This window comes from Pteropus vampyrus, unplaced genomic scaffold (genome assembly GCF_000151845.1).
Source record: "Pteropus vampyrus isolate Shadow unplaced genomic scaffold, Pvam_2.0 Scaffold67, whole genome shotgun sequence".
Lineage (NCBI taxonomy): Eukaryota > Metazoa > Chordata > Mammalia > Chiroptera > Pteropodidae > Pteropus > Pteropus vampyrus.
Window position 1 is genome coordinate 5,459,130 of NW_011888848.1, and position 13,840 is coordinate 5,472,969.

General features: G+C 33.5%; 1 protein-coding gene across 10 annotated transcripts in view; it reads left to right on the plus strand.

Annotated features, from left to right (window-relative positions):
- CENPE (centromere protein E) overlaps positions 1–13,840 on the plus strand; it is a 68,221-nt gene that overhangs the window by 36,183 nt on the left and 18,198 nt on the right. For 5 of the 10 annotated variants that reach the window (XM_023531377.1, XM_023531381.1, XM_023531379.1 and 2 more), the window contains 14 exons: positions 1,962–2,120; positions 2,607–2,897; positions 3,019–3,177; positions 4,053–4,373; positions 5,663–5,953; positions 6,120–6,278; positions 6,489–6,776; positions 6,874–7,026; positions 7,195–7,482; positions 7,795–7,953; positions 8,138–8,419; positions 9,756–10,046; positions 10,655–10,813; positions 12,452–12,556. In XM_023531377.1, coding sequence (XP_023387145.1) covers positions 1,962–2,120; positions 2,607–2,897; positions 3,019–3,177; positions 4,053–4,373; positions 5,663–5,953; positions 6,120–6,278; positions 6,489–6,776; positions 6,874–7,026; positions 7,195–7,482; positions 7,795–7,953; positions 8,138–8,419; positions 9,756–10,046; positions 10,655–10,813; positions 12,452–12,556 — 3,105 coding nt within the window. Of the gene's footprint in view, positions 1–1,961; positions 2,121–2,606; positions 2,898–3,018; positions 3,178–4,052; positions 4,374–5,662; positions 5,954–6,119; positions 6,279–6,488; positions 6,777–6,873; positions 7,027–7,194; positions 7,483–7,794; positions 7,954–8,137; positions 8,420–9,755; positions 10,047–10,654; positions 10,814–10,981; positions 11,273–12,451; positions 12,557–13,840 lie in introns of all 10 variants that reach the window. The other 5 variants (XM_023531378.1, XM_023531383.1, XM_023531386.1 and 2 more) reach the window with 4 other exon arrangements.

Here is a 13,840-nt window from a genome sequence, read left to right on the forward strand (position 1 = left end):
ATTATAGCAAAGATCAAATGTGTCAGTGTATGCATATAATGCCTAGTACATAATAAGTAATATAAGTGTTGGCTATTTTTATTATTAAAATTGTTATTAACTGAAAAATATGTTATTTATATTTTAGATGGTTGGCATAGATAAAAAACAGAATTTGGAAGGCAAAAAAACCCAAGCACTGATTGCAGATGGTGAGGATAACGAGCTAATTGAGCAACAGAAAAAGATACTTTCTTTAATACAGGAGAAAAATGAACTACAACAAATGTTAGAGAGTATTACAGCAGAAAAGGAACAATTGAAGACTGACCTAAGGGAAAATATTGAAATGGTAGGATTTAGCAGTGTCTACTTGAGAATATGTTTTTGTCTTTGTATGTTTTAGATTTTTACAATTTTATTGAAGGACATATGTGTATATGCAATGATTATATCTGATACAAGTGTATAGTCTGGTGACTTATGACAAATGTCTCTACCTGTGTACCCTCCACCCCCATCATGATATAGAACATTCCCATCACCCCCAAATTTCCTTATGCCCCAACCTACTCAATCCTAACCTCATCCTCTGTACCAGATAGTCACTGTCATGATGGTTTTTCACCTTAGGTCACTTTGTCTCTTCTAGAACTTCATCCAAATAGAATCATACAGCATGTACTTTTTTGTGTCTTCTTTCTACATTCCTTTTTATTGCTGGGCTATGTTCAATTTATTTAACTTTTCTCCTATTGATGGAAATTTGAGTTATCTCCACTATTTGGCTATTTCAAATAAAGCTGCTATAACATTATTATACGATCTTTTCATGAACATGTGTTTTTTATTTCTCTAGAAGGAGTATCTAAATGGAATAGCTAGGAACAGTATATTTAACTTGATGAGAATTTACTATAAATTTTAATTTTGGACTGATTTCCAAAATAGTTTACCAGTTTACATTCCCATTAGCAAAGTAAGACGATTCTGAGGCTCCATATCCTCACCAACTCTTCACATTATTGATGGTTTTAATTTTAGCCATTGTATTGGATGTGTACGTCATTGTTTTAATTTGCCTTTCCCTGGTGACTAAAGATACTGAACGTCATTTTATGTGCTTATTGGCCATCATGTATCTTTCTATAAATTATCTGTTCTCTCAGTGAGTTGTAGATTTCAGTGAACAGGTCTTATCCATATTTTGTTAAATTTGTTTTAAATGTTTCTCTTTTATTTATGCTATTAGAATTTTTTTATTTCATTTTTAATAGTTAATATTTGCCAATACTTTCAACCCTACTTCAGTTTCTGTTTCTGTGTTTAAGGGCATATAATATTTGTAGATCGAAATTAACATTTTGGGAAGTTTGCTGTGAATCACTATAGAACCTGATCTTTTGTATAATTTTCTATTTGTTACAATTGTCTATTTGATCAAAAGAGCTGAATGTAAATATAATACAGACAAAAGGCATATTCTCTTCTTGGTTTCTGGCTTCTAATGTTATGTCTGGACACTTGAAAATATCACTGTTTCAGTTTAATAACTAGGATTAGCCCAAGTCATTCTAGCAAAGAGTGGGTGCCATTTTGAGCTTGCTATTATTCAGTGCCCAAAACCAAAGCCATATTAGCATATGAAGAATCCATAACTATAGCCTCATCATCAATCTATGAAAGCTTAGAAGCAGTTTCTCTTAGCTTAGGAGGAGAAAATGAACAAACTTCTCATGGTAGAATGCTAATTCCAGTTCAAGTTCTCATGATAGAAATGTAAGTTGAACAATAAAGAAAGAGCATAAAAAAGCAGATTCTTGGCATATACATAATTAAATACTTTCTTTTAAAATTAGTCTTTTCCTATATAGTTTGTCATGATTTCTTCATTTTTAGACTGAAGTAAATTTTTATTTTTACCCGATTTCGTTAATGTAAGCTAGTATTATATATTTTAATCTCAACTTTTAAAATTCTAGACTATTGAAAATCAAGAAGAATTAAGAATTCTCGGAGATGAACTTAAAAAGCAACAGGAGATAGTTGCACAAGAAAAGAACCATACCATAAAGAAAGAAAAAGAAATCTCTAAGACCTGTGAAAAACTGGCAGAAGTTGAAGAGAAGCTAAAGGAAAAGGTTAATTTTTTAAAGTTATCTTCCTTGTCATTTTTCCTAAGTTATTATGTTTTCTTTTGTCTTCAGTGATAAATTTTTATTCCAGCAGACCTGAGTTCCATAAATAGCATATACCTCTCACATGAACAGATTTTAATGCTAATATTTTAGACAGTTTCAACTCATACTGAAATCTTAACTAATATCCTTTCAAAGGATTATATTATTTTAGAGTCTTTAGATGAAAGAGAGGCCTTGATTCATATGATATAGTCTAAACTAATCATGTGATATATTCATTCATCAAATATTCATTGAGTACTACCACTTGAATTTTGAGTGGAACATTATTCACTACCCACTACCAATACTGTGCCTGGAAGGTCACTTTACTTTTAATGCTACTTGTCTGCTCACAGATTATTTCTGTTCGGTAAAGTATACTTTACATAATAATTTTAAGGGAATATAGGAAAAATGGCAATTATAAATATTGTACTTCTTTAGAGCCAAGAACTTCAAGAAAAACAGCAACAACTTCTTAGTGTACAAGAAGAGATGAGTGATATGCAAAAAAAGATGAATGAAATGCAGAATTTACAGAATAAATTAAAGAATCAAGAATTAACATTAGAACGTCTGGAAACAGAGAAGCTAGAGTTGGTTCAGAAACTTCATGAAAATTATGAGGAAATGAAATCCATAACCAAAGAAAGGAATGATCTAAAGGAATTACAAGTGTCATTTGAAACAGAGAGAAATAAACTTAAAGGATACATAAGAGAAATTGCAGTTACAGTAAGTCATTCCATTTTCTTTTATCTATTAGGTGTTTCTTTAAAAACTGAGCCAGTTGGAAAGGGGGAAATAGTGTTGAGATGATGCTGTTATAATATTTAAATTTCACTTGTTAATAAAGGATATAGAAACGAAAGAAGAACTAAAACTTGCTCGTATGCATCTAAAAGAACACCAAGAAACTATTGAAGATCTAAGAAGAAGCGTTTCTGAAAAGACAGCTCAAATAATAAATAATCAGAAGGGCCTAGAAAAATCCGATACTGAATTACAAGAAAAGGTTTGTCTTTTCTTCCTTCCCTACTGTTCCTTCTTCCTTTCTTTTTCCTTAGAAGGAAAGATAAGCAATAAGTAGTGACTGAATTAAATATGGTTCATTCATTTATTGGGTAGTATTTGTTGAGTGTCTGATATGGCAGGTACAGTCCTAAGTTACAGAAATAAAATTGGAATAAAGTGGACAAAATCTCTGATCATAGAGCTTACTTTGTAGTGGAAAAGATAACCGATTAATAAGCAGTCAAATGAACAAAATAAGTTGAGATAATGGCGAATGCTATGGAGAAAACGAAACATTGGGATAATTGGACCAATGCTTGTTAAAAGCCTACTATGCACCAGTCACTGAAACTATGTATGTAAGACATTGTTATTTCCCCTCAATATAAGTATATAAAGAAAACAAAAATAAAAAGAAAACTCCATTTCAGTATGATAAATGCAGAAATTTAATATGCAAAGCCATGTAGTACCACTAGTGCCAACGGGAAAGGGGAATCAATCTGTACACATAAAAAAAAAGTTGAGAAATAGTATTAGGATTCATCTGAGAATGGAGACCATTCATTCACTAGGATATAATCTATGATTTTTTTTTTCTTATAGCATTATGGAACTAGTTAGTATAGAAACAGAAGCGTGCAACTGACTGAATTAGCAATTTGTTGGTAAAACAAGGATTAGTTCACTTTGGATGTAAGCTGGAGTAAAAGAAAACTGACAGAAAGTCGTAAATTAGGTTTAGTAAGAAACAAAGAAAATGAATAAATAGGAGTTGGTGATCCATGGTAGGCCATGAGGGTTCAAGATCACTTTCATTGCTATGCGAGGTATCCTCATCTTTTCCCTTTAAAAAATTATAATAACAATTTCCAGATAGTAAACTTAGTATTTTATGAATATCACAAGATCCCAGTGCTTCAGGAGGAAGAGGAGCTACTTCCTAATACGAAAGAAGTCAGCCATACTCAGGGAACAATGGGTGGATTGGAACTACTGAAAGAACAATCCAAAACCGACAATTCAACACTGGCAAGTATAGAAATGGAAAGGCTCAGGTTAACTGAAAAACTTCAAGAAAGTCAGGAAGAAATAAAATCTCTCACTAAGGAAAGAGACAACCTTAAAATGACAAAGGAAACACTTCAAGTTGAACATGACCAGCTGAAAGAAGACCTTAGAGAAACTTTGGCTAAAGTAAGTTTCATCCTTTCCTCCCACTTAAAGTATTTCGTAAGAATCAAGTCTTTGGGAGAAAGGGACATTTAATTATAAAGTTACTACCAATTTTCTTTAAACATCTTTTTAATTATGAAGTAAATGAAAACAAATAAAAATTGCTCAGAAATACTTAGAAACTATTGAAACTGAGAGAAAATGTTTCCGAGAAGACAGCTTTTTTCTTAAATGTTCAAAATGATTTAGAAAAAATAATGCTATATAACAAGAAAGGATGAAGCCAAAAACGCTATTTTTTTTCTTCTCTACATCTATTCCCCCAGTATCTTATAAGGCACTAACATCTTCCTCATTGATTCAGTCAGAAATCTGGAGATCATCCCTAGTACCATCCCTCCCTCCCTACTCACTCTGTAATCCAAACACCAAACCCTGTGGATTGAGTTTTGAGAGAAGGAGGGAGGAAGGGTGTATGTGTGTGTGTGCGAGTCAATGAAATCCTCCCACCTTTCTCCATACTGCTAGCACTTTTCCAAGCCACCATTCTTTCTTTCCCTGGCTTTCTGCAACAGCTTCCTAACTCATCACCCCCCATTCATTATTATACTTCTCTGACTTATTCCCCATTCTGAGCCCAGGTGATCTTTTCTTAAAACCCTTTAATAGCTTATTTTTTTACTCTTAAAATAAAGACTAGAATCCCCCTCATAACCTAGGAAGCCCTGGATCCCAGACCTTACTGGTCTCTAGCATTATTTCAGCTTGCTTTCTCTTGCTCATCATGTTGGAGCAACTCTAGTCTATTGCTCTTCTTCACCTCATGGCCTGCAGATGTTCTGAGCTCCCTACCTGCAGTATTACCATACCCCACTTTGCCTCGTACTCTCATCCTTTAGTTCTCAACTGAAGCTTTCTGTCCCCCAGGAAGCCCTACCCAAACACTCACAGTAGGTTAGGTTCGCCACTAATACCATAGGAGAAGCCAGTATCTCTGTTTGGTAAGATTTGCCATAATGTGTGCTGTCCCCCTAAAGTGTCTCAAGGCAGAGATCCTGTAAGTCTCATTTCCTGTTTTATCTCCAGCTTCTAATAGTATACTGATAGCACAGTGAGCCCTCAATAAATAAAGTGCTAAAACATGAATAATAGAAGAGTATAGGAGTGAGAAGATTGCTCTGTAAATGAACCATTGAATCCTGGTTTAATTGTTTTAGAAAGTATCCTGATTTGAACTGTATTCAAAGATACTATAAAATAAAATATAGTATCTTTGGATATCAACCGTATTGTTTTATGATCCTCTTAAGATCCAAGAGGCTCAAAATAAACAAGAGCAGTCCTTCAGTATGAAGGAAAAAGACAATGAGACCAAGAAAATAAAGAGTGAGATGGAGCAATTAAAGGAACAACTCAAAGCTAAAGAGTCAGCACTGCTACGACTAGAAATGGAAAAGCTCAACTTGTCTGAGAGACTTCAAGAAAGTCATGAGGAAATGAACTCTGTAACTAAGGAGAGAAATGACCTACATAGGCTGCAAGAGGTTCTTCAAGCTAAAAGCGACCAACTCAAAGAAAACATGAGAGAAATCACAGCTAAAGTAGGTTGCATCCGTTTCCCCATGTATGTGTGGGTTTGTTTGGGGTTTTTTTTATTATTATTTTATAAGCATATATTTTTGTAGAAACTAAACTTTGGATAAAGAAGTTAGAGTGTAATGGTTATAACATTTCTATATATTTCTTATAATTTCCTCTATTAAAAAGCACCTACAAACCGAAGAGGAACTTAAAGTTGCTCATTGTCACCTGAAAGAACAAGAAGAAACTATTGATAAGCTGAGAGTGAATCTTTCAGAGAAAGAAACTGAACTATCAAACTTTCGAAAAGATTTGGAAAAAGCCAATGATGAATTACAGAGAAAGGTAAATTGGGGTAAAGGAACAGTGGGAGAAAACCTAAGGGAGGTAGCTAACTGAATTACAAAGACTACTGTTTATATACTAAATTGTTTTGGAGAGCTTCCTGGGGTTTTTACCTTAAAAAAATACACCCATACATATATACACATATATAAACACACTTTATGCATATGTGTATATAATTTTTGGCTTTTATTTTATCATTATTTTAAGGTGCATGAGCTTCATGAAAAACAAAAGCAATTTATATGCATCAAAGAAATCAGTGAAACTCAGGAAAAAATGAGTGAACTAGAACAATTAAAAGAACAACTCAAAGGCAAAGATTCATCACTAGAAAATATCGAAAGCGAGAGACTCAAGTTAACTGAGAGACTTCAGAAGAGTCAAGAAGAAATAAAAATTATAATTAAGGAACGAGATGAACTGAAAAGGGTACTAGAAGACCTTCAAATGGAAAGAGACCAACTCAAAGAAAACATTAAAGAAATTTTAGCTGAAGTAAGTTTCCCTCTTCTAATGTTTTTTGGATACAAAAATTTTGTTAAAGTGATAATGATATTCACTGTCGAGTTTTAATTTTCCTCCATTAATAAAGAGACAGAAAATCACAGAGGAACTAAAAACTACTTACACTCTTCTGAAAGAGTATCAAGAAACTATGAGTACAAGGAATATTTCAGAGACGACAGATCAAGGAGCAAATACTTGGAGAGATTTAGAAAATTCAGATTCTGAATTAAGGGAAAAGGTAGGTCTTGTTAAGTTGGACATCTGACTATTTATTGTATTTCTCACATCCCTATGGAAAATAGTGCATACATTAGACTAGATGTAAAGATGGTTGACTTAATTTAGAAAATCTCCTTTTTCTGTAAAAACTCTGCCTGTGTCTTAACTCGTTTTATGATTTTTTCAGATTCAAGAATTTCAGGGAAAAGAACATCACCTTCTTAAGATGAAAGCTATAAGTGAGAGTCAGGAAAAAATCTGTGACATGGAATCCTTGAAGAAGCAACTTGAAACCCAAAAGTCAACTCTGGAAAATATAGAAATGGAGAACGTGAGGTTAACTCAGAGACTCCATGCAAACCTTGAAGAAATGAGATCTGTTACAAAAGAAAGAGATGACCTTAGGCGTGTGGAGGAGACTCTCAAAGTAGAGAGAGACCAGCTAAAGGAAAACCTAGGAGAAACTGTAATTAGAGTGAGTTACCATCTTTCCCCCTTCCCCAAAAGAATCATGAGCAGTGGGGTTTGTGGGAGTATAAAATTGGTCCAACCTTGGGGAAAGTTGAAGGAGGTAGGGAGGTTATTTGGTAATATTTTCCAAATATTTTTAGTAAGCTTATTCATTGACCCAAAAAGTTCAGTTGTAGCTATTTATCCTAAAAGTAACTTAGAGGATTAGAAGGCATAAGGAAGGAGAGAAATTTTTAATTTTTACCCTATACTTTTTTACACATTGTTAAAATTGTATTGCTCTGAATATATTATTTTTCTTTGTCGAATAATAAAGGACATGGAAAAACAAGAGGAGCTAAGAATTGCTCACATGCATCTGAAAGAGTACCAGGAAACTATTGATGAACTCAGAGAAATTGTTTCAGAGAAAACAGATGAAATATCAAATATGCAAATGGATTTAGAAAACAAAAATACTGCCTTAAAAGCAAAGGTATTTTTTTTAAGTTGTTACCTAAGTAACAGTTTAAATCAAGTCTTTTGTGCAGTGAAACAGACTAAATAAATTAGCCTGAAATTGAAGACAAGTAGAGATTTGCCTATATAATTTAGAAAATATTATTTAGCTTTTTATCAATATCTCTCTACATTTTAATTTATTGTATGATTATCTCAAGATCCAAGAACTTCAGGAGAAAGAACATCAACTTCTTAAGGTAAAAAACGATCTCAGGGAAAATATGTATCAAACAGAGCAATTGAAGAAGCAGTTGGAGGCCCGAAATTCAGCCCTGGAAAGTATAGAAACAGAGAAGTTACAGTTGACTCAGAAACTTCAAGAAAACCTTGAGGAAATAAAATGTATTACTAAGGAAAGAGATGGCCTAAGAAGAATGGAGGGAACCCTCAAAGTGGAGCGAGACCAGTTCAGGGAAAGCCTCAGAGAAACAGAAGCTAAGGTAAGTGTTACCTCTTCCTAGTGAGTAAACGTGTTTCTCTGACAACAGTGAACCCTTCTTCGATATAAACATACATAAGCACACGCTTAAACAACAGGTGGTTCGTTGTAGCAATTTGTAAAAAATGGGAAACAATTAAATGTCCACCAGAAGGAAACTGAATAAATGTGAGCAATATGTCTGAATACTATGCAACAGGTTTTTAAAAAATTAAATAGTTTTGAGTGTCTCATTTTGGAAGCCCAAAATAACTCTTAGTGGGAAAAGCAAGCTGTAGAATAGTCTGTGTATAATGTGTTTGCCCCTGGAAAGTAGGAGTAGATTTTGGGCAGGGCAGGGGAGGGAATGAGGAAGGGGAGAGGAACACTTATGACTTTCTAACAACAAAGATGTATTACTATTTTTATAAGAAAATTACTTTAATTAAAAAATACTAGTTAGAATAAGAAGTAATAGTTTTATTATCTTTACTAAGAAAATACATCACTTTCATTAAAAAAAATACTAATTAACATTAACATGTCGCTCTTCTTAAACTTTCTCTAATGATAAAGGACCTGGTAAAACGAGGAACTATGAATTCCTTATATGCATTTGAGAGGGTACCAGGATCAACAAATTCGGAGGGATTGTTTCTGAGAAGACAGATGAAATATCAAATATGCAAATGGATTTAGAAAATTCAAACACTAAATTACAAAAAAAGACATGGGGTTTGGGAGTATTTGATTGATACCTGATTTATTAGTGCCTAAAATCCACTGCGGATGTAAAATAGTTTAGCCACATTAGAAAACAGCTTGGCAGTTTTTACTAACACTAAACATATAGCTGCCTGTGGCCCAACATTTCTACTCCTTTGTATGTAAAAGAGTGCATACTTCAACATAAAGATATAGACAGTATGTTCATAGCAGCTCTAATCATAAGAGCAAAATAACTGGAAACAAGTGCCTATCATCAGGAGAATGGGGAAGTACTTTGTGATTTATGAGATCAAAAGCAGGCAAAACTCATCTAGGATGATAAAAGTTAGAATAATTGTTAGTTGCAAGACAAGACATGCAGGAACTCTATGGGATATTAGAGAGGTTCTGTATTTTAATCTGGATTACAGGTACATTACATAATATATAGATATATGATAAGAATATGAGCTATATAAAGAATAGAGCACTTACGTATATTACGCCTCAAAAGAAAATAATTTGTGTTGGAATTATGTATTCATAAGAGTGACTTGGGAAGACAGCTGTCTTAATTTAGAAACAATTCTTTATCCTTCCCTTAAAAGCATTCTGTATCCTAACATGTTATTTTTTGATAATCTTAAAAGATCCAAGAACTTAAGGAAAATGAACATCAATTTTTTAAGTTGAAAGAAGATGGCAATGAGACACAGAAAACAATGTCTGAAATAGAGCGATTGAAGAAACAATTGAAAGCCCAGAGTTTATCTCTGGATAAAATAGAAATGGAAAACTTAAATTTGGCTCAGAAACTTCATGAAAACCTTGAAGAAATGAAATCTGTAATGAAAGAAAGAGATAATCTAAGGAAAGCGGAAGAGATTCTCAAACTGGAGAGAGACCAACTCAAGGCAAACCTACAAGAAATTGTAGCTAGAGTGAGTTATCCTCTTTCTTCTTATTCAATAAACATGTTTTTAATACAAGAAGCTTTTTTCTCTGAAAATAAATGATACTGTTGGTGAAAGATAAATATTATATCATTGTAGGGAGACAGTTTGACAATATCTTATTAAAAATTTATCAACATGTGAATTTGCTACAGCAATTTCACTTCTAGGAATTTATCCTACCAATATATTCACATATTTGGGCAGAAATACAACAGCGTTTACTGCATCATCGTGCAGAACAAAATCTAGAAGCAATCCAAGTGTCCATCAATAAGACACTTGCTAAACGAAGGTTCATCTGTATAATGGAATACTAAGTGTACGATTGGGGCATGTGATATTGATTTGAAAGAAGTAGTATGAAAGGTGAAAAGTAAGTGGCAGAGTTCAACAGGGATCAGGACTGGGATGGATAAGGGTTGGGAGAGGAACTTTTACTTTATACCTTTCTGCACTGTTCTAATTTGGAGGTGGTATTGTGGTTGTTTTTAACTATAAGCGTGCATTTTTAAAGATTTTGTTTAACTAGTTCATCATTAAGAAAAGGTAATGTGCTTTTATACCATATTTCTCAACTTCTTCTAATAATAAAGGATCTGGAAACACAACAGAAACTAAAAATTGCTCGTATGCATTTGAAAGAGCACCAAGAAACTATTGATAAATTCAGAGAGAGATTTTCAGAAAAAACAACTCAGATTTCAAATATTCAAAAGGATTTAAGTAAATCAAAAGCTGAATTAGAGAAAAAGGTATATGTTGTTTTGTTCTTTTGAGAATGTCCAGAATTACTTGTAGAAAGAGAAAGGATATAGATACAGATATGTAGACATATACATGTACATATAACAAATAGATGTTAATTTCTTTCCTTGAAGGAATTCTGTTCACATTCTAACTTGTTTTATAATTATCTCAAGATGCAAGAACTTCAGAAAAAAGAGCTTCAACTTCTTAAAATGAAAGAAGGTGTCAATAAAATTCATAAAAAAATGAATGAAATGGAACGATTGAAAAAGCAATTTGAGGCTCAAAACTTATCTATGCAAAGTGTGGAAATGGATAACTTACACTTGGCTATGAAACTTCATGAAAGCCTTGAAGAAATAAGAATTGTAGCTAAGGAAAGAGATGAGCTAAGGAGGATAAAAGAGTCTCTCAAAACGGAAAGAGACCAATTCAGAAAAACCTTAAGAGAAATAATAGCTAGAGTGAGTTCAGAATCTTCCCTATGTAGTAACTATTTATAAGAATCAAACTTCTTTGGAAAGGGTAACAGTGGTTTGTTTTGTCATTGTCGTTTTTTCTGGGAATGTCTACAAACAGTAAAGGATGATGGGGAAACTATAACTAATTTTTCATATAAATAGGAAATATAGTTTTAAAAGAATTCAAAATGTTTTTTAGAAAATAGTATTTTAATTATTTAGTTTTAAGAAAAGATTTGTTAAATAAAGCAGACTTTTTGCTTCAGTGTAATTTTTTAAAGGGTTTTAAAACCGAGAAATAGCATTATTCTCAATGGAGAAATATTTGAAGAATTAAATTCATAAAAGATTAAATACCCCATTTTACTGCCTCTACATGATGGTGTTTTATTTATTTATTTATTTGTTTGTTTTTTTAGGCGAGGCAACCCTTGGTTGACCTCACAGATTGCAAGGACCTTGTCAGCTTACAATCCTTTATTTTTTTATTTTTTACACCTACAGCACCTGGTCTTCCTAGGTGGTCTCCCATCCAAGTAATAACAAGACCTGACCCTGCTTAGCTTCTGAGATCATACGGGATCGGGCTTGTTCAGAATGACATGGCCTTAGACTTCTATATGATGGTGTTTTACACATGGGTTCTTATTAGTGAAGTTAGAAGGGGAATAGGAAGTTCTGTTTTAGTATAACTATTTAAACAATATCTAAAAAGTAGCAAAATTCATATAAGCGAGAAATTGTATAAAATCTATAAAAATATTTTTCATTCTCATACTTCAAGAATAAAGTGGAAAACAATGTCATTTGCAATCTCAGTGAAACATCAGACACTTGGGAATCATCTTTATGTTGACCCTAACTCAATTTATAGAGATTTAAATCATTAACAAATATTTTTGGATAGTTAGTCATTCTTGGAACTGCAGTGACAAGATAAACAAATGGAAGAAATGTTTTGTTTTGTACTTTTAATCAGAAATACAAAATGTATTTTCTGTTCCAAGGTACTAGGAAAAAATAAATGAATAGGGCTTGGAGCCTATTGAGTTAGTTAAAAGTGCAATACTTAATTCCATTATTGAAACTTGATATAAAATATGTCATAGAAAAAGTATGAGTAGACATTACCTGTGAATGTAGTTATAGCTGAAGCCTTCTTTTTTCTTTTTGTCAAAACAGGACCAACAGAACCACAAAGAGGTAGTAAAATATGAAAAAAAGGTACTGTGTGATGGAAAACAGCACCTTATAGAAAGCCTGAGAGAAAAGTGCTTTAGGATAAAAGTAAGTGCCCCCTGTTAATATTACAAATAAATACTGATACCCTTCAAAGACCTATGGAGTAAAAGGAAACTGGAATGAATAGATAATGCTCATATATTTCTAAGCTTTCTGGTGCAGGTACGTATGTGTGCATATATACACAGACGTACAAACACAATAGAGGCTTTTGATTTTAAGGCCTCAACTGCTAAGGTGGTATTTGAGCAAATACCTGAAAGAGGTGAAGGATCGAGCCATACAGGTATCTGCGAGGCAAGCAATATAGAAACCTCCTGCGGCAGAGCCTGCCTACTGGGTTCCAGAACATCAAGAAGGGGGAAAGTTAATGAGAAATAAGGGCAGAGAATGAGAGGAGGCAGGCTGTGGGGCCTTAAAATTACTTTGGGTTTTACTCTGAGGGAGATGGAGATCCATTGGAGAGTTCCAGCCATGGGAGAGACATGATCTGACTCACGACTTAACTTTTAACCCTTTTCCCGTTGAGAAAAAAAAAGTGCAGCTCGCTGCCAGTATTAATTTAACATCACACATAGGAATGCTACATTTTCTAGAATTTGACATTTTCGGGGCTTGAGAATTACTATATTTTGTAAATGGAAATACCGCTACTCAAAACAGAATGCTATAAATAGAACGATGTCATTTGTTTCTAAAGACTATCAGTATACTAGAGAGATGCAAAAATAATAACAAAAGCGAGATCTTTCTTGGCAAACTTTGGGGATAAGGTTAGGGCTGTATTACGCGAGTTATCTCGGGGTAAACGCTGCAGCCACAAGCACCACCGGCAAGTATTCTTGGGGCAAACAGGAAATGGGTTAACATTTTAAAGTGATGACTCTGACTGTTGTGTTGAAAATAGAGTGGGAGTAAGAAGGCGATTTGTCATCCAGGCAGAGATGGCGGCTCGGCTAGGAGAGGCAGCAGTGGAAGTAGAAGTGTTTGGATTCTGTATATTGAGAGTAAAACCAAAAAGATTTACTGATACTCCTATTACAATGCAAGGTCCCTAAAGACTTTTTTGTGTTGTTTATGGCTATACCACTTAGCACATTTTTGACAGAAGTCAACCTTCAATATGTATCTATTAAAAGTACAAATGAATGATTATACAGTACTGCTCCGTGCCATAATGTGATTGATCATAAGGCCACAGGCAGGAATCCCCTCTCCAGCATTTCAGATTAATGAACATCTGTCCAGCTTTTTCTTAAATTACGAAAAAGAGAAGTCATTATTCTTAGAAGCCCCTTATTCTGGCTTTTAGCACCTGAAGTAATAAGC